The sequence below is a fragment of the Phyllobates terribilis genome, unplaced genomic scaffold, assembly GCF_046119375.1.
Source record: "Phyllobates terribilis strain yellow unplaced genomic scaffold, ASM4611937v1 Scaffold_4__5_contigs__length_816908805, whole genome shotgun sequence".
Lineage (NCBI taxonomy): Eukaryota > Metazoa > Chordata > Amphibia > Anura > Dendrobatidae > Phyllobates > Phyllobates terribilis.
This window is the reverse complement of record NW_027362764.1, coordinates 291,707,332-291,725,794: the sequence shown is the minus strand read 5'-3', so window position 1 is coordinate 291,725,794 and position 18,463 is coordinate 291,707,332. Positions and strand designations below refer to the sequence as shown.

Genomic DNA, 18,463 nt, shown 5'->3' with positions numbered 1-18,463 from the left:
GGAAGTCATAAACACGATCATCATTGATAGTTCTACAGAGATGAAGTCATTGTGGTGGCAAACACTGCACACCATGCATCTCAGCAACACGTTCCCCTATTAGACACGAGGTCAGGGGCTGGCTGTGCAGAGGATCTGTATTATAGGAAGGATATTACTAGGTCCGCATTTTTACATTTTGTGACAATACCAGTTTTTTTATTATAACTCCTAAAACAATGTGGAGTATAAAAGTAAAATTCTAGTTTAAAAAGGCTGGAAAGCATGTGTAACCATATGTGATCATAGATGGCATAGTTCCCCCATATTAAACCGGTTGTCTGAGACTGAAATACAGCTGACCTATCCAAAGAATGGGACATCAATAGTGGGGGGGGTTCAAAGTTTGGGACCCCACCAATCAGTCCGATCAGTTAAATGTTAACACAGCGTTCATTGCTCAGTGGCCACTGCTGAGTACTACACTTTATCTCCTAATTCAAGTTAAGGGTAAATAAAGCACAGAACTTGGCACCAAACTCACACTAATGACCTAAGAATAGGTCATCAAGGTCAGACAAAGACAACCCCTTTACTGCAAAGGCATTTCATGGCTAAAGCCATTTTTAGTTATTTTTTTTAAAGGAAGGTCACATACTTGTAGCCTTAAAGGGTGAGCTTTTCTTTAGTTTTACTTAAATACATGTCTATAGAGCTAAACATTTTTGTAATTAGATTTCATTACAAATTTTGCTTCTACAGCCTCCTTGTTTCCCTGCACATTCAACTTTAATGTATTCGGTGGCCATAAATCAGTAGAGCGGAGCCCAGAAAAAGACAGACAAAAAAGTTTCAAACTTCCCTGTTGGGTCTGTGAGAACGAGCTCATTGATTGATTCTCAGGTAAGGAGGCCAGCCACATTCCCGTTCGTGCAGCTTTCCTCACACACTGACCAGCCCTTCTGTCCATACAATGGCTGCTGGGGGAGAAGCAGTGACCACACCTGTCCATCAGCCTACAGGTCTGTAGTTCTACGTACATCAGTGCCAAATATGAGGGGGGCTTTTCCAGAATACACATTGTCAGATTAAGCTCTGTTTAGACAATGGGGAAGTAAGTCTCATGTAAAAAAAAGTTGTAACACTATGTAGAGCGTACCTGACTTGAGGCTGGATCACTGCCATTCATGCTGTCCGCAGACCTTGATACGTTCTGATTGACAATAATTAGGGGAAAAAAAAAGAAAAAGATATTTACATATATGAAATGTGGAAGAAATTGGATAATAATTGCCAATTGAAATAAGTCTTAAATTTGCAAAATTAAAATTATTAATATATTATTGTAATAGTAGTTTAATGCAACATGTATACAGTACAATGTGGGTTCCAAACTATATAAAAATGTAAGAATGGGATCTGGACAACATTTGATTGTTAGCAGTTCCCATCTAAATCCTGGGAAATCAATCAAAAGTCTGCAGGAGGAAGCAAGGGTTACAGCTGCCATACACAGACTAAGTCAGCTGAACCTGCTGACATTGGCGGGGTCACCCAGAGTCTAATATGTATTGGGGCTAACCAGCACAATACAGTCTGGCAGGTATTTATCTAACACTTTCTTTAGAATTATGAAAATTTGGTTGAATTTTTTATGAAGCGACTTAAAGACTAACAGTTGTTTTTATTTCACAAAACAACAGTACACTTGAAAATAAGCAACTGTGTCATATCTTATCAGAGAAAACAACATTTTTCAGTCTCAATTCATGGGTTAAACTGTAAAATCTGTATTCAGTGAAGATAAGATTTTTCTGTTATCAAAATAGATGACAGTTGCTGCTCATTAAATTCTATGGAGAAGGAAACAGGCGCTAGAGGCAGACACATTTCAAGAGAACTTGCAGTAAAGTAAGTCACTGGTTAGTTATTACAAATTCACAAGGGAATCTATTGCAGAATTTCACCCCCAAACTATTTATATGCACGCAGCTTTTTTTTTTTTTTTTTTTTTTTTTTTTACAGACAAGCCCAGCAATACCTTTACATGGCCAGTCCGTTCCTCCATTACTGAGAAATCAGCATTTGAATTGATATACAAAAGAGGCTGAAGAGTTACTGTAGATCGGAAGCTTGTGTCACTCCAGCTCTATTCCCTGCCCAGCGCCGCCGCCTCCTCCCTGACTGACAGCTCCTTTGCCTGAAGTCACACAGCATAGAGGCTGTCAGCAAAAGTAGGAGGCGGTGGCGCTGGGCAGGGAATAGAGTTGGAGTGACACATGATTCAGACCTACCATAGCCATTTAAACGCTGATTTCTCAGCAACAGAGGAAGAGACTGGCCTTGTAAAGGTATTGCTGGACTTGGCTTTGAAAGAGCTATGTAAGCATATAAATACTTTGGGGGTGAAATCCTGCTGACAGATTCCCTTTAGCAGGTGATTTTTTCCCATAAATTCTGAGTGAAAGATCAGTCCAGGAGAATAAAGAAGCAGATATCTCTGATATGATATTACAAAGTTGCTCATTTACATGTGTACTATTGATTTATAAAATGAAAATTAAAAAAAACTACAGTCACATTTTAAAGCATAGATGTTAGTCAGCTATCAAGTTAAGGCACATACACAGACTAAGTTCAGCTGAACACGCGGCTATAGACGAGTTCGGCTGAGTATGAGGGCGTTTGAGACTGCCGATCGCTTTGTTCTCCCAGACAAGCTGGTGGCAGAGATGTCCGGTGATAGCACTCTCATAAAGAACACAGGAGCGATCAGCTGAGCGAGGTGTCACGTGTATGGGGGAATCTGCCGGGATGGCGGTCAGACAAGCGATCAGCCGAAGCTTCCTTCCTCTAACAGCCATCTAATTTGTATAACTGGATTAAGCACTAGAAGTCACTTAATTTAGATAAATAGCTTGTACATAATTTACATGTTGTATTCGATGAAAATAGTTATTAATGTAAAGAAATTAAATAAAATTGTACATATTGGTGGTTTATAAAAAAAAAAAAAAAAATTAAGTTCTGTATACATGAATGCAAAAACTAATACTTCTAAACTACTGGGTAAACAGTATGAAACATACAAGCATATGCTTTCATATTACACATCTTTTCCCATTAAAAAAGGGAAAAAATAAATGGTATTAGTGAGATGTCAACACTCAGAAGGATCATTTTATATAACATGCTTTGTTACTTGTTTTCTGAGAATTAAAAATTCCCTTTCACCCATGCAATTTGTTAATCTATGTCTGGCAATCTAAAACCAGCAAAAACTACAAATCACTTATGGAAGAATATTAGACTCAATAAATATACGCAACTTATGTACAGGCTTGAGCCTAGTGTGCCCAGACACTGCAGGAACGTGTGTCTGTCTGCTGTCAGTCACTGAAGGATAGCCTCCATCTGGTGCGATCAGCACCAGCAGGGACAATGATGAAAGTAGTATTGTGCTCCCGCAGTGGCCACCTGTGTAAAATCAATGTGCTGTCAATCACTGAGCGCAGTCCCGGGGCTGCTCGCTGTAGCGCTTCATTCTCCCCGGCTCCTCTGCTGATCGGTCGCATGGAATACAGCGGTGGACACTTAGGACAGGTGAGTATAAGGATTTTTTATTTTATGCTTATGTCTACACAAGTGGACACTGCGGGAGCAGAATACTACTCTCATCACCGTCTCTCCTGGTGCTGATCGCAGTGCCGGCAGGGATCCATGATGAGGGCAGTGTTCAGCACCGGCGCTTGGGAACAGCGCTAACTGTACACTGATTCCCAGGCTCCGGTACGTGTTACACGGATGGCATCCATGTATGGCACATCAGTGTCAGTGTCTCGGGTACGTGTGGAAACTGTCACCACTCGTATCGGAGATACTGACGTGTGAAAGAGCCCTTAGTGAAGCGTTCACATGAACACGATAAGCCAAATTCATTAAGAGCTGAATGAACTCGGCACATCTTCCCAGGGACTGGTGTTATACTTTTTTTTATACAGGCGGAAAAAAAAACCATACCACCTATGCTGAATTTGATGGGCAGACATAGACCCGCCATGTCCTGGCTCCTCCCCAGCTCTGCTCATTGTGGCAGAGTGTCTTCAAACTATCGTGAATACTCCAAAAGTAACCAATAAAAAAATACTTAACTTAGTATTTAATATTAGAAATTATAAAATACAGTAATATTACATTGTATTATTGCTTCATATATTTACTCTCAATGATAAAATATTTTTCCATTAAGTTTAGTCCAGCATTAATTGTATGAGTGAGGCCACTTTAGAAGATGTATGATTGGGGAGCGTGGAACACACAGGAGCTTAGAGTATAGTTCTAACCAGTTCTGTGAGTAAAAAGTTAAGTAATCATTGTTTTAATTTTTGTTTCATAAATCAATAGAAGACAGGATAATAAGCAACTGTTTATCAGAGATCTGCTTCTTTCTCCTGTATTTATCTTTCACTCTCAATTCATAGGTGAAGTCCGTGTTCAGTGAAGACAGAATTTCCCATTATGGAGATAGGAGATGATAGTTGGTGCTTTTAAAATTCTATGGAGCGCAGAGGTAGGTACAGACACAGGCATTCTGTTGCAAGTTCACCTGAAACAAAAGTTACAGTCTTCCATAGAACTTTATAAGCACCAACTGTCATATCTCTCAGTAATAGGAAAATCTGTAATCACTAAAGACACATTTCATACGTGAATTGAGAAGTTTGAGAATGAATTTTCAGAAAGTATACCTCTCAATTAAGATATATCACAAGGCATCTTATTTTCATGTGCACTAATGATTTCTGAAAAAAATAAAAATAAAAAAACGACGGTTACGCTGTAAAGGGGCTGTCTAGGATCTTTACATTGACAGGAGAAGTCATCAGCATCTGAACGGTTTAGGTACAATACCTGGCACTCCTGCTGATAAGCTGTTTCTGGCAGTGGCTGTAAGTGATCAGTTGCAGAGCTGCACAGCACAGCTCTGTGAATGGGATAGTGGGCGCGGCTGGGTACTGCACAACAGACCTCTTTTCTAACTAATAGGGGGCAGTTGTGCAATACCCAGTATACGTTTTTTTCAACATTTTGGAGGAAAGTGTGCGTCTTATAGTCCGAACTGTGCCCCGTACTGCATACCTATGGCTGTAGGTGGTGAGGGTGTGTGTGTGTGTGTGTGTGTGTGGGGGGGGGGGAGCGGTAGCGGAGCAGGGCACAGGAGGCAGCAGCCGCCTGCTGCAGCCTACGCCGTGCCAGCTGCTAAGAAAATGAATATTCACTGCTCCCCACGGCTCCTGCTGCCGCTCTGCAGTCTGTGTGCCCCCTATTAAAGACCATGAATATTCACTACAATCCACTCTCATGGGTTATAGTGAATATTCTTGGTCTTTAATAGCGGGCACTGACCACCGGCCGCAGCGCGGGGAGCTGTGACTATTCCGGCACAGCATCTCACACTGTGTGAGGGCGCATGGCAGTAACGCCATGTGCAGCTCACACAATGAGTGTCGGCAGCAGAGCGAGATGCAGCGCCGGAGGAGAGAAGAGGGGAGTATTATTGTTTATTTTTGTGTGTGCAGTGTGATGGGGATCAGGGGGTGCCAACCATACCAAAATTGAGGTTTGCCACCCATACCAGGATGAGGGATCAAGGGGTGCCACGCATACCAGGATGGGGGGGGGGGGGAATCAAGGGGTGCCACGCATACCAGGATGGGGGGGGGGGGGAATCAAGGGGTGCCACGCATACCAGGATCGGGGATCAAGAGGTGCCACGCATACCAGGATGGGGGGGGAGGGGGATCAAGGGGTGCCACGCATACCAGGATGGGGGGGGGGGGATCAAGGGGTGCCACGCATACCAGGATGAGGGATCAAGGAGTGCCACGCATACCAGGATGAGGGATCAAGGGGTGCCACGCATACCAGGATGAGGGATCAAGGGGTGCCACGCATACCAGGATGGGGGGGGGATCAAGGGGTGCCACGCATACCAGGATGGGGATCAGGGGGTGCCACGCATACCAGGATGGGGGATAAAGGAGTGCCACGCATACCAGGATTGGGGGGGGGGGAATCAAGGGGAGCCACGCATACCAGGATGGGAGGGGCATCAGGGGTAGCCACGCATACCAGGATGGGAGGGGCATCAGGGGTTGCCACGCATACCAGGATGGGAGGGGCATCAGGGGTTGCCACGCATACCAGGATGGGAGGGGCATCAGGGGTTGCCACGCATACCAGGATGGGAGGGGCATCAGGGGTTGCCACGCATACCAGGATGGGAGGGGCATCAGGGGTTGCCACGCATACCAGGATGGGAGGGGCATCAGGGGTTGCCACGCATACCAGGATGGGAGGGGCATCAGGGGTTGCCACGCATACCAGGATGGGAGGGGGGGGGGGAATCAGGGGTTGCCACGCATACCAGGATGGGGGGGGAATCAAGGGGTGCCACGCATACCAGGATGGGGGATCAATGGTTGCCAAGCATACCAGGATGGGGGATCAATGGTTGCCACGCATACCAGGATGGGGAACAGGGTGTGCCACGCATACCAGGATGGGGAACAGGGTGTGCCACGCATACCAGGATGGGGAACAGGGTGTGCCACGCATACCAGGATGGGGAACAGGGGGATCAAGGGGTGCCACGCATGCCAGGATGGGGGGGGGGCAAGGGGTGCCACGCATGCCAGGATGGGGAACAGGGGGATCAAGGGGTACCATGCATACCAGGATGGGGGGGGGAATCAAGGGGTGCCACGCATGCCAGGATGGGGGGGGGGGGGAATCAAGGGGTGCCACGCATGCCAGGATGGGGGGGGGAAAATCAAGGGGTGCCACGCATTCCAGGATGGGGGGGGAATCAAGGGGTGCCACGCATTCCAGGATGGGGAACAGGGGGATCAAGGGGTGCCACGCATTCCAGGATGGGGAACAGGGGGATCAAGGGGTGCCACGCATGCCAGGATGGGGGGGGGGGGATCAAGGGGTGCCACGCATACCAGGATGGGGGGGGGATCAGGGGTTGCCACGCATACCAGGATGGGGGGGGGGGATCAGGGGTTGCCACGCATACCAGGATGGGGGGGGGGGCAGATCAAGGGGTGCCACGCATGCCAGGATGGGGTGGGAATCAAGAGGTGCCACGCATGCCAGGATGGGGTGGGAATCAAGAGGTGCCACGCATGCCAGGATGGGGGGGGGGAAATCAAGGGGTGCCACACATACCAGGATGGGGGATCAATGGTTGCCAAGCATACCAGGATGGGGAACAGGGTGTGCCACGCATACCAGGATGGGGAACAGGGGGATCAAGGGGTGCCACGCATACCAGGATGGGGGGGGAATCAAGGGGTGCCACGCATGCCAGGATGGGGGGGGGGAAAGGGGTGCCACGCATGCCAGGATGGGGGGGGGGCAAGGGGTGCCACACATACCAGGATGGGGGGGGGGCAAGGGGTGCCACGCATGCCAGGATGGGGGGGGCAAGGGGTGCCACGCATGCCAGGATGGGGGGGGCAAGGGGTGCCACGCATGCCAGGATGGGGGGGGGGGGATCAAGGGGTGCCGCCCACTCAATTTGATTTGTCCCCGAATTGCGCCGACGTCACATGAATAGTCTTGTTGGAAGTCCCACGCTTGTGCAATGTGAATTGTAAAGCCGTGGCAGACGCTCGTCACGGCGCACGTGCGACTTAACAATACACATTGCGCAAGCATGGCTGACAGTATACAGCGTGCACGTGCAGGACTTCAACAAGACTATTCATGTGACGTCAGCGCAAACTGGGGACAATTCAAATAGAGTGGGCGTTTGGCATTACAGACACCTTCTTAGAAGCTGTTTCTCTAGGACCCAGCGGCTACCTTCCTCTTGCTAATTAACACCCTGGCCTGGGTGTATAAATACCTGCTGCTTGTTAGACGGAGGTGCCGGCGAAACTCACAAGACCCCTTGTGAAGGCTTGAGGAAGAGCAGTACTTCTTCCTGTCTGGAGCTAAGAGGATGTGTGTTCATCTCTCTGTAGTCGACTAAAGGTAAGCTAAGCTATCTTCCCTTGTTTGTTCTCCTTTGTTGTCTTTAGTTGTCAGTGGTGATCGACTAGCGCTCGTCCCCTCCCTTCCCTAACCAGAGCCAAACGCCAGGGAAAGACAGGACGAGGTTCCTGTGCAGCACCAATAAAGGGACATTAGGGGAGGCAGGGTGATATAAGGTCAGCCTAGCAGGTCTCCACTACCCCCTTTCCCCCCTTCCCCTCGTGTTGCACTTAGTCTTTCCCACACCTTGCGTGACATCTATTCCCATTCAGCTAAACTTCTGATCTCTCCTAATTAATGCAATGAAGGCATTGTCTTTGTTAGTACTCAACAATTTTAAATAAATGCCAGCTAAAAATTAACAATTTGCATTTGTTTTCCAATATTTGCAGATAAAATGATAGTCAAAAAATGTTAACAAGCAAAAGAGGTTTATACATTTACCTTTGCAACCTAAAATAGTGCATCAGTTCATGACTCATATGCAGTCTTGTAATGATCTCTACCATATGGTTCTATGGTCCGTGAAAGGAAGTTTAATCCATGTATTTGTCAGTGAAATAAAGTGGAATGTGAATGGAATTTCAAGCTACCTCGGAAGAGAAGACAGTAGGTTTTGCCCTGTGATTAAGGACGTTGTCACTAAATATAACGAGATACTTTAAAAAGTTACAGTATGCTTAAAAGAAAAAAACCCTTAGAGATCGTGAAAGGCTATCATTTATGTACGGGCCATTGTGTAGTCTTGTGCAGAAGCAGCAGATTTTTAAAAATACATTTAGTCATAAGAAGCCAAAGAAGAGATATCAACTTTGGCTGTTAATACTGCAGGTTAATGAGTCAGAAGCGATGGGCAATTACTTGAGCATTTACCTCCTCCAGAAAGAAGCACTTGCCTGTTAATGCAGAAACAAGTTAATCTATTATATGAAAGCGCCCACATAGAAACACACAGAAACCATACTGAATTTAGTGCGGGTTACTAACACAAAGCAATACGGAATTACTACTGGAGGGGTCTAGAAGCAGAGCTAGAGTAACTCCACTGCCTGGAAGGAATGGGTGGACTCACCACACTGCCACTTAAAGGTTTGGACCTTTTGGTGTGGTCCAGAGCAAAAATAGTGTATTCAGAGAGTAAAGCAGGCTCTGCTATCATCCCGGCCAGCAGCTGTGCCACACAATACAATGGAATGAGACAGATAATCAGAAGAAATGCTTTTTTCACATTACATTTCATACCCCATTGTAAAAAATAACATTTACTTAAAAAAAAAATCAAATAGCTTATTAAAGCGTGCGATTCGAAAACATAGTGGGGAAAAAAGTATTTGATACACTGCCGATTTTGCACATTTTCCCACCTACAAAGAATGGAGAAGTCTGTAATTTTTATCGTAGGTACACTTCATCTGTGAGAGACAGACTCTAAAAATAAAAATCAGAAAATCACATTGTATGATTTTTACATAATTAAATTGCATGATCACCTACCAACCAGCAAGAATTCTGTCTCTCACAGACCTGTTAGTTTTTCTTTAAGAAGCCGTCCTACTCTGCACTCATTACTTGTATTAATTGCACCTGTGTGAACTCATTACCTGTATAAAAGACACATGTCCACACACTATCAATCACACTCCAACCTCTCCACTATGGCCAAGACCAAAGAGCTATCTAAGGACACCAGGGACAAAATTGTAGACCTGCACAAAGCTGGGATGGGCTACAGGACAATAGGCAAGCAGCTTAGTGAGAAGGCAAAACTGTTGGCACAATTAGAAAATGAAAGAAACACAAGATCACTGTCAATCTTCCTCGGTAAGGGGCTCCATGCAAGATCTTGCCTCGTGAGGTAAGGAAGAGTCTGAGGCAGGTCAGGAATCAGCCCAGAACTACATGGGAGGACCTGGTCAATGACCTGAAGAGAGCTGGGACCACAATTTCAAACACTACCGTTAGTAGCATACTACACCGTCATGGATTAAAATCCTGAAGGGCAAGCAAGGTCTCCCTGCTCATGCCAGCAAATGTCCAGGCCCGTTTGAAGTTCGCCAATGACCATCTGGATGATCCAGAGGAGGCATGGGAGAATATCATGTGGTCAGATGAGACCAAAATAGAATTTTTTGGTATCAACTACACTTGCCATGTTTGGAGGAAGAAGGAGGAGTTCAACCCCAAGAACACTGTCCCAAACGTGAAGCATGGTGGGGGAAACATCACACTTTGGGGGTGCTTTTCTGCAAAGGGGACAGGAAGACTGCACCATATTGAAGGGAGGATGGATGGGGTAATGTATCGCAAGATTTTAGCCAACAACCTCCTTCCCTCAGTAAGAGCATTGAAGATGGGTCGTGGCTTGGTCTTCCAGCATGACAATGACACGAAACACAGCCAAGGAAACTAAGGAGTCGCTCCATAAGAAGCATTTCAAGGTTCTTAAGTGGCCTAGACAGTCTCCATACCTGTACCCAGTAGAAAATCTTTGGGAGGGAGCTGAAACTCAATGTAGCCCAGTGACAGCCCCGAAATTTGGAAGATCTGGAGCAGATCTGTATGGAGGAGTGGGCCAAAATCACTGCTGCAGTGTGTGCAAACTTGGTCAAGAACTACAGGAAACGTTTGACCTCTGTAATTGCAAATAAAGGTTTCTGTACCAAATATTCAGTTCTGTTTTTCTATTGTATCAAATACTTATTTCATGCAATAAAATGCAAAATAATTACGTAAAATCATACAATGTGATTTTCTGGATTTTTTTGTAAGATTCTGTCTCTCACAGGTGAAGTGTACCTACGATAAAAATTACAGACCTCTCCATTCTTTGTAGGTGGGAAAACCCGCAAAATCGGAAGTATATCAAATACTTATTTCCCCATTGTTCCACAACAATACATTTTTTTGTTTAATAAAAATACAGATATACATACATACACTCCTCAACATTGAAACTGCAACACCAAGTGTTGAAAGTCATGGAAATCACAGCATGGATAGACATGTTAATGATATGAAAAGGATGAATAAATGGAAACAAGTTTTCAAAACATCTTCATTCATTTAATATCTAGTATGGGAACTGGGTGCAGAAATACACGCACTTGCTCTGTCTTGCAGTCAACGAAGTTATTAATGGGTGTCGGAAATATATTCTACCACTGAATGCACTTGAGCATATAAATCAAGATCCACAGCTGGCAGATCTCTTCACAATCCCAGAAGTGTTTGCTGGAAGATACTTTGGTGAAATGGCTGTACCACTAGTTCCATGACCAAATCACAGTAGAATGCAGCTAGCTGAGACCAGACCCATCCCTGAGAGTGATGTCTGTTTCAGGGGTGGGGCTGGTCGCTGCTTGACACGTTCTCTCCTTGCAATGCATACTGACAGTGCACTCTTCCCAGCTCTTCACTTATAATTAGAGCCAGCAAGGGAGCGCACTATCACTGTACACTGAGAAGAATAATGCACAGTGACAAGATCCTACTGAGCATACATCAGGATTGACAACCAACGCATGCGCAGTACAGAAGGGAGTAGTCAAGCCCCTTATACTGAAGTCACTGATGATGCTTCGTTTCAGGGTGGGAACAAAGTCTGTGGCAGTGATCACAGACTCTGCCCCCTGATCATGTCCCATTTTAGTATCTAAACATGCACTGAGGAGTCTCAAACTAAGCATCATCAAAACTGAAATAGGTAAAAAAATAAAATAAAAATGAAGCAGTTAGATTAGAGACGGAAGATAAAGACTTTTTAATGAAAGGGGTTGTCCACTACTTGGACAACCCCTTCTCATTCCTCATGTTTGGCCCCGTTAAAATAAAGCTTATATTCACCTCCCATGCTGGTGCCGTTCCAGCGGTGTTGGCACTCGCATTCCTGGGTCTCACGTGAGCCCTGCGCCCAATCAGAGCTGGCATCACTGTGCCCGCCTTCAGACGTAAAAGTAATTAACAGGAAGTGAACGGCCAGCCGCAGCTCTCACTCCTTCTTGATTACTTATACGTCCGAAGGCGGGGACAGCGACACCAGCGCTGATTGGGCGCAGGGCTCACGTGAGCCCGGGGAATGCGACTGCCAACACTGCTGGAACAGCGCCGGTACAGGAGTATAAGCTTTTTTATTTAATGGAGCCAAACATGGGGAATGAGAAGGGATTGTCCTAGTAGTGGACAACTTCATTAAACCATATTAGAAAAACTAATAAATAGAGACACATTTAGGATGAAAATCAATATAAGTTTCAGACCACCCCTGTAAGCTCTGATTATAGCATGCTTTTATTTGACGCAATAATCCAATGCATTACAGTCATCCAGATCTAATGATCATATACAGTGTACTATCCATATTGTCTGAATGTATTCACTCTTCAAACTAATAACACAACAGCAGAAAATGCTGCATCAAATCTGTCATGAAAATATCCTCACAGGGAAAATCAGTTCTTTAATATAGGAAATACTAATGAATATCCTGATGTACAAATTATTCCAAAACTCAAAAACTGGAAAAATTGTAACGTGCGGCAATTCTTCATCCACTACTGTATTAGATTTTGCAACAAATACAGCCTCAGTCTGTTGAGAAGAATATAGGGCATGCCTTCATAGCCAATTTAATTCTTGAAAGATGACAAATCACTCATGTGACAAATATTTAATGAGAGCGAGCATCTTACAAATATCACTGGTGTTATATATAAATAAGATATTAAAACTGAGAAATCAAAATCAATAGTAGGTGGTAAACTGACCTCTATGTCTGGAGTGGCCACACTGTCATCCTGAGGGTCTGTCACGGAAGATGTACGACTCCGGTTCCCTGTTGCCGACACTCTAGACTGCCCCTAATAAAGAAGGGTTTATTTCATTAAAGATGGAAAAATCATTTTTAAGATTTAATCGCTATAATTTCCACTTTTCTCTCCCACTTTTGCCCAATTACTAAGAACAAGTATGTAAATTAAAGTTTGGGTTCAGGTCATGTTTTGCGTGCTATACAAACAAATGAAAAATAACAAAAAATATTTTCCATGTAAAGTCTTAAAAGTACTAGAGGGCAGTCTTTCCACCTCCAGAAAAAAAGGTTTAGTCTGTAAAAGCAGGAAGGTTTTGAGCTAGAAACTGATATAAATAATTATAGCAAAAATAGCTGATTGCTTTAAGAAAGACTTAGAGCTCAATGATTAGGTAGAAATCCAAGTGTATATTTTGAATGAGGAATTTTTACCCTCTTGGTGCCATTTTACCCACTTTTCTCCCTCTTTCTTTATTTTTTTCTTTTATTTAATTCACCTCCTCTTCCAGGTCGTGATTGAACTGGATAGCCAAATGTCAGTAGTCCCCGCTGCCAAGAACTGCAGATCAACTGCTATTCTCTAAATAGGAGCTGACCTGCAGTAAGTGCCGATGGAGCCGATTGGTTCTCAATGTTCTATCGACACAAGCTAGAAGGCGCAAGACCGCCAGTGTGCAAATCGCTTACTGGTGGTCACTACATCGTCCACTCGAGCTGAAAATAGAGGGAAATCCTACCAGTGTGCACACTGCGCACTGCTGAGATTCGGCATACATGAAAAAATTTGTTGGGCCCAGAAAAACCCTTTGGATGCGCTGGATTTGCTGCAAAAATCTGCATGTCAAATCCAAACATTAAGTCATATGGATTTCAGCGCAGGTCTGTCTTTGTGGATTTTCACATGTGCATTTTGCCATAGATTCATATCCGAACGTGACATCACTCAAGGATTTGAAAGCAGATTGTGTTTTTTATATTAATTAGTATAAAAAAAAAAATAAAAAAAAATCAGCAACAACTCAGTGCTCAATCCACTACAAAATAGACATGATGCATGCTTAAAGGGAACCTGTCACCAGAAAAACACTATTAACCTGCAGAAATGGGCGTAATCTGCAAGTTAATAGCGTTATAATGTTTACCGGCGCCTGCACGTAGCCTAATGCTGCAGGGAGAAAATTAACTTTATTCCCCCCAGCAGCATTCCCGATACAGTCAAGGTTCAGTCATTGCTCTGAGTATACATAGTGGCGGCTGTAACTGCTCACCTGACCCTGACTGACACTCTCTTTGCATTGGGGCTCAGCTGACAGACAAGCCTGGGGCGAGGTTACAGCTGTGCTGGCCTCGTGGCTGAAATGGGAATGATGGTTGGGGGAATAAAGTTAATTTTCTCCCCGCAGCAGTAGGCTACGTGCAGGCGCCGGGCAGCATAGTAACGCTATTAATCTGAAAATTAACCACATATCTGCTGGTTAATAGCATTTTTTCCAGTGACAGGTTCCCTTTAAGGAATATGATGAGGACTTCAAAAGGTAAAAGTATTTAACACCTTCCCTCCACAGCCAATTTTCCTTTTTTGTCTTTGCGTCTTCCTAGAGCCATAACTTTTATTTTACCGTCCACAAAGCCGTATAGTGGTTTCTTTTTACAGGACAACATGTAATTTTGAATGACGCCATTTATTTTACTACTCAATGTACTGAAAAATGGAGAAAAAAAATTCTAAGTGTGGTGAAATTGGGGAAAAAAAATAACGCAATTCCAGTTTTGGGGGTTTTATTTTTTGGCTTGGGTCCCCATTTTCTGAGACTTTTGTTTTCGGTCAATTGAGCTCGGTGAGGGCTTGTTCTTTTAAAAGATGAGCTGACAGTTTTATTGATACCATTTCTGGCTATATACTGTGCTTTGATCTGTTTTCATTGCATTTTTTACGGTGGCGTGGTGTCCAAAAAAAGTGCATTTATGGCTGTATCAGATTAATTCTATATTTTGATAAATCAGAGTTATGATAGCGGTGATACCAAATAGTTTTTTTTTTTTTTTTTGAATTGGATCATTTGAACTTTTATTTTTTAATCTAATTTTGACTCTTGAACCACAGTATTACAGTATATAGTGTAAATTGCGATCAAGATGAGGAAAGGGGAGAAGGGGGTTTTAGGAGCTCACCATGTTGAAGACAAACACTTCGGTTCTTAGAAGTCCATCTGGGAGGAGCCATACCTGCCGCTGATTGCAGCCATATGGAGAAAGGGGAAAAGGTAATTCATCCATCCAGAAGATAAAAAATAGAAAATCTTTAAATATTTTTATATTTTTATCTTCTGGATGGATGAGCCAATGAATTACCTTTTCCCCTTTCTCCAGTCTAAATTTCGGTTTCCTTTGAAACTCAGCATAGAGCAGAGCTTCGGAGAAGTATCAAGATGGCGGCAACAGGGCCCTTCAGAACAGGTCACCTATAGGAAATGGTAAGCGCAAGCAGCAGCCTTTAAATATTTAACAGCCGCGGTTGGAGCTCAGCTTTGGTTTCAGCTGTTGGAGATACATAGAGATACATGGTGGCTATTTAATATTCGGGGATGCAAAAACCTGGAGACAAATTCCCTTTAACACAGCAAGCGCATGTTGACTAATCACAAACTGATAGTGGGTAGGTCATAAGTGCAGATTCTCAGATAATCCTTCAGCATCACTTCTGCTTGTAGGTACATGGCTGATTCACACATCTGTGAGGTGCAGGCTATATGTGGTGTGCATAGCCTGCTACATACTCATGACTTACTACAGAATATGTCAGAAACATTATGACATGTTTCTTACTAATCACAGAACCAGCACGATCCCAAGAATGAAGGGCCTCCATGCTAGTGCGGCACCAAAGTCACTTAGGACTTTCTCCTCATACAGCACCATTTCTGGCCCAGCTCCGTACTGCAACTATGCATCAAACACCAGAAATATAGAAACCTTTCTCACTCCAATGGTCTAAAAAACTAAATAAATCCAGAGCCACACATGTCCTTAGACAGTGAATAATTGCACCATTACATAAAATTATCCCTGTTTTACAAGTTTCAACTTTTCCAATGTAAATACATCAAAGCTCACACACCCTGGGTCCCACTGTATGGGCACAAGAACGAGTGCCAATCACAGACCGGGAGTACTGGTTATGTACAAGGCGGTCAGTAATGTATCTCCACTAATCATCTCTGACACCCCTACATACAGCAGTAATCTCCAGCCTTCACAAGATCTCATCAGCCCATTATACAGTCCTCATCTCCAGGATTTGGCCCATACTACCCCAGACTGGTCACTCTGCTCAACACATGAAACCTTCAAACACACTTGTAAGGCCACTACTTCAGAGGCCTAATCCAGTAAGGCTATGTGCACACATACATGCAGGAGAAAGAAGCCCCCTGTGCATGTTACTGCGTGCATAGGCCCCCATTCACCAGATGGAGGCCAACCTTCTAAATTGCATACATTGGCATAGTGTTTTGTTTTAAAGGGTTTGTGTCATATTTAGAAGTATTTTGGTATTCATGGGGTAGGCGATACCTGCCAGATCGCTGGGGTCTGACTACTAGGACCCCTAATGATCCTGAGAATGGGACTCTGCTGAATCCAGTCACTTTCTATGGGACGGTGGAGACAGCTGGTGCTGTACTAAGCTATCTCCAGGGCCCCATAGGAAATGAATGGAGCACAGGTGGACATACTCGGCCTCCACTCAGACTGGGACTGGTAAGCACGGCCACACACGAAGAAAAGACCAGGTCACATCCAGCCTACAGAGTCCAACCAGTGTGATAGCAGTCATCACTGCCTCTGTGCCAGTACTGCAGCATTTCCAGAAATGTGGAGGAACTGCAGTACCAGGCTCAGTCCACAGACCATAGGGGCACTGCTTCTGGAAAAACAAAACATTTTATTTCTTGGTAACATCACAGTTTAAACAAATAAAGAAAAATCTTCATCTTCCACCTAAAAAAGTGATGAATGCGAACCCTGTGCAGTGACTGCCTCCATGGGGCCCCTCCATACCTGTGCCTGGGGGCTGCTCCTCACAGGGGACTGCTCCTCAGTGATCTTTTGCTTCAGCTTCTTGAACATCTTGGAGGCGGGTGCAGCAGCTACTATGAGGGAAGGACTAGTAACGGAGGAGCACAGTGAGAGCAGTTAATGCGGGGCTGTACAGGAGGACATGTTACACCGCTGCACACATATATGGAGCGAGCCCTACACTTATACAGGGCACAGTACTGTCCCGGCTCTTCCGCTTCCTGGTCACTCGCACTGGCACTGCTTGACGTGTAAAATCATCTGCGCACGCGTGGCCAACGTGGAGCTACAGGCTGCGGGAAGGGACAATCCGTGAGCACAGTCATAGGTTCCGTGACCACGCCCACTACAGATCCCTGTCCGAAGTGTTGCAGTGCTGGAGGTGCCCGGCACTCTGCTCACACTCCCTCTCACACTCCCTTCTCACCACTTTTATGACACTATCAAAGAGGCTTTAGCTTATGAGAAAGGGCGGTGTTAGTGGTGCGAGGATGTATTGGCTCCTTTACTTTATTCCAATGTTATTTATCTTCCTGTTTGCTCTTTTTACGTCCTAGAAACAGTATTTAAAGGTGGCTTCTGCTTTCCAAAACCCATCCAACTACTGCAGTTTGTACTATAAAAGCAAACCTAATCACACACCCTCCCCAGGTCCAGCACTGAGTCTCCATCGCTGCTCCCAGTGTATGTTATTGTTTGCAGCTCTTACGCCACCTCGGTTGTACTGCAGCCAATCAGTGAGCTCGGCGCCCCTACCCTTGCCGATGGCACATGCTGCTCAGGGGTGCTGAGCTCACTGATTGGCTGCAGAGCTGTAGACTTACCATCACCACTGCCAACACTATATCAGGATCTGCAGTGGAGACTCCATGTTGGACCTGGGAAGGGCGAGACAACAAACTGCAGTTGGGCAATAGGTTTTCTGACAATGGAAGTATTTGCGCCACCCCACAGCTGGAGAGGCATATGTGACGCTCTCAGCCCTCACCCGGGGAAGTGGGGTTACTCGGAGCCAGGTCAGATGTTGGGGGGGTTGCAGTCGTGGCTCGGACCCGGTCCGTGCCCAGGGCGGTCACATAAAAGATTGAATGGGCTATCAGGGTTGAGTGGTAATTTTCCGACTACGCCACCTACGGTTTCCGGTGATGGACACCAGCGCTGTTTCAGTCCACTGAGGCCGGTGTTACGGACAGCTAAGATGGGACGGCTCCCCGCAGGCGGAGCAGGCCTCAGGGCAGTGTGAGGAAGGATGGTGGGTGCAGTGCCGCGCAGTAAATAACAGGCTGAAGCGGGGTGTGAAGTCATCCAGGGTTTTTACTCACATTAAGATGAACTTTAGCCGCAAAGCTTCCCTCTGCTCCTCGCGGCGTGCTGCGGCCACCAGGAAGGGGGTCCAGCACTTTCCAGATAGATCAGGAGCACCTGTCAAGACCCCGTTGGTGTGTTCCTCTCCTTCTCCCTCCCTTTCTCCTTCTCCTCCCGCTTGTGTCCCCCTCAAGCATCCACTAAGCCGCCGGGCTTTCCAACAGTGACGTGAAGTACACAGTCAGATATCGG

The 18,463-nt window shown here is 45.2% G+C and overlaps 1 protein-coding gene across 5 annotated transcripts in view; it reads right to left on the bottom strand.

The window, feature by feature from the left end:
- GOLGA4 (golgin A4) overlaps positions 1–17,168 on the bottom strand; it is a 103,101-nt gene extending 85,933 nt beyond the window's left edge. For all 5 annotated transcript variants that reach the window (XM_073678313.1, XM_073678314.1, XM_073678316.1 and 2 more), the window contains exons 1-4: positions 16,889–17,168; positions 12,786–12,878; positions 9,095–9,193; positions 1,139–1,192 (exon numbers count right to left, since the gene is read on the bottom strand). In XM_073678313.1, coding sequence (XP_073534414.1) covers positions 1,139–1,192; positions 9,095–9,193; positions 12,786–12,878; positions 16,889–16,957 — 315 coding nt within the window. In that variant the 5' untranslated portion in view covers positions 16,958–17,168. The remainder of the gene's footprint in view (positions 1–1,138; positions 1,193–9,094; positions 9,194–12,785; positions 12,879–16,888) is intronic.
- Positions 17,169–18,463: the final 1,295 nt, after the last annotated feature.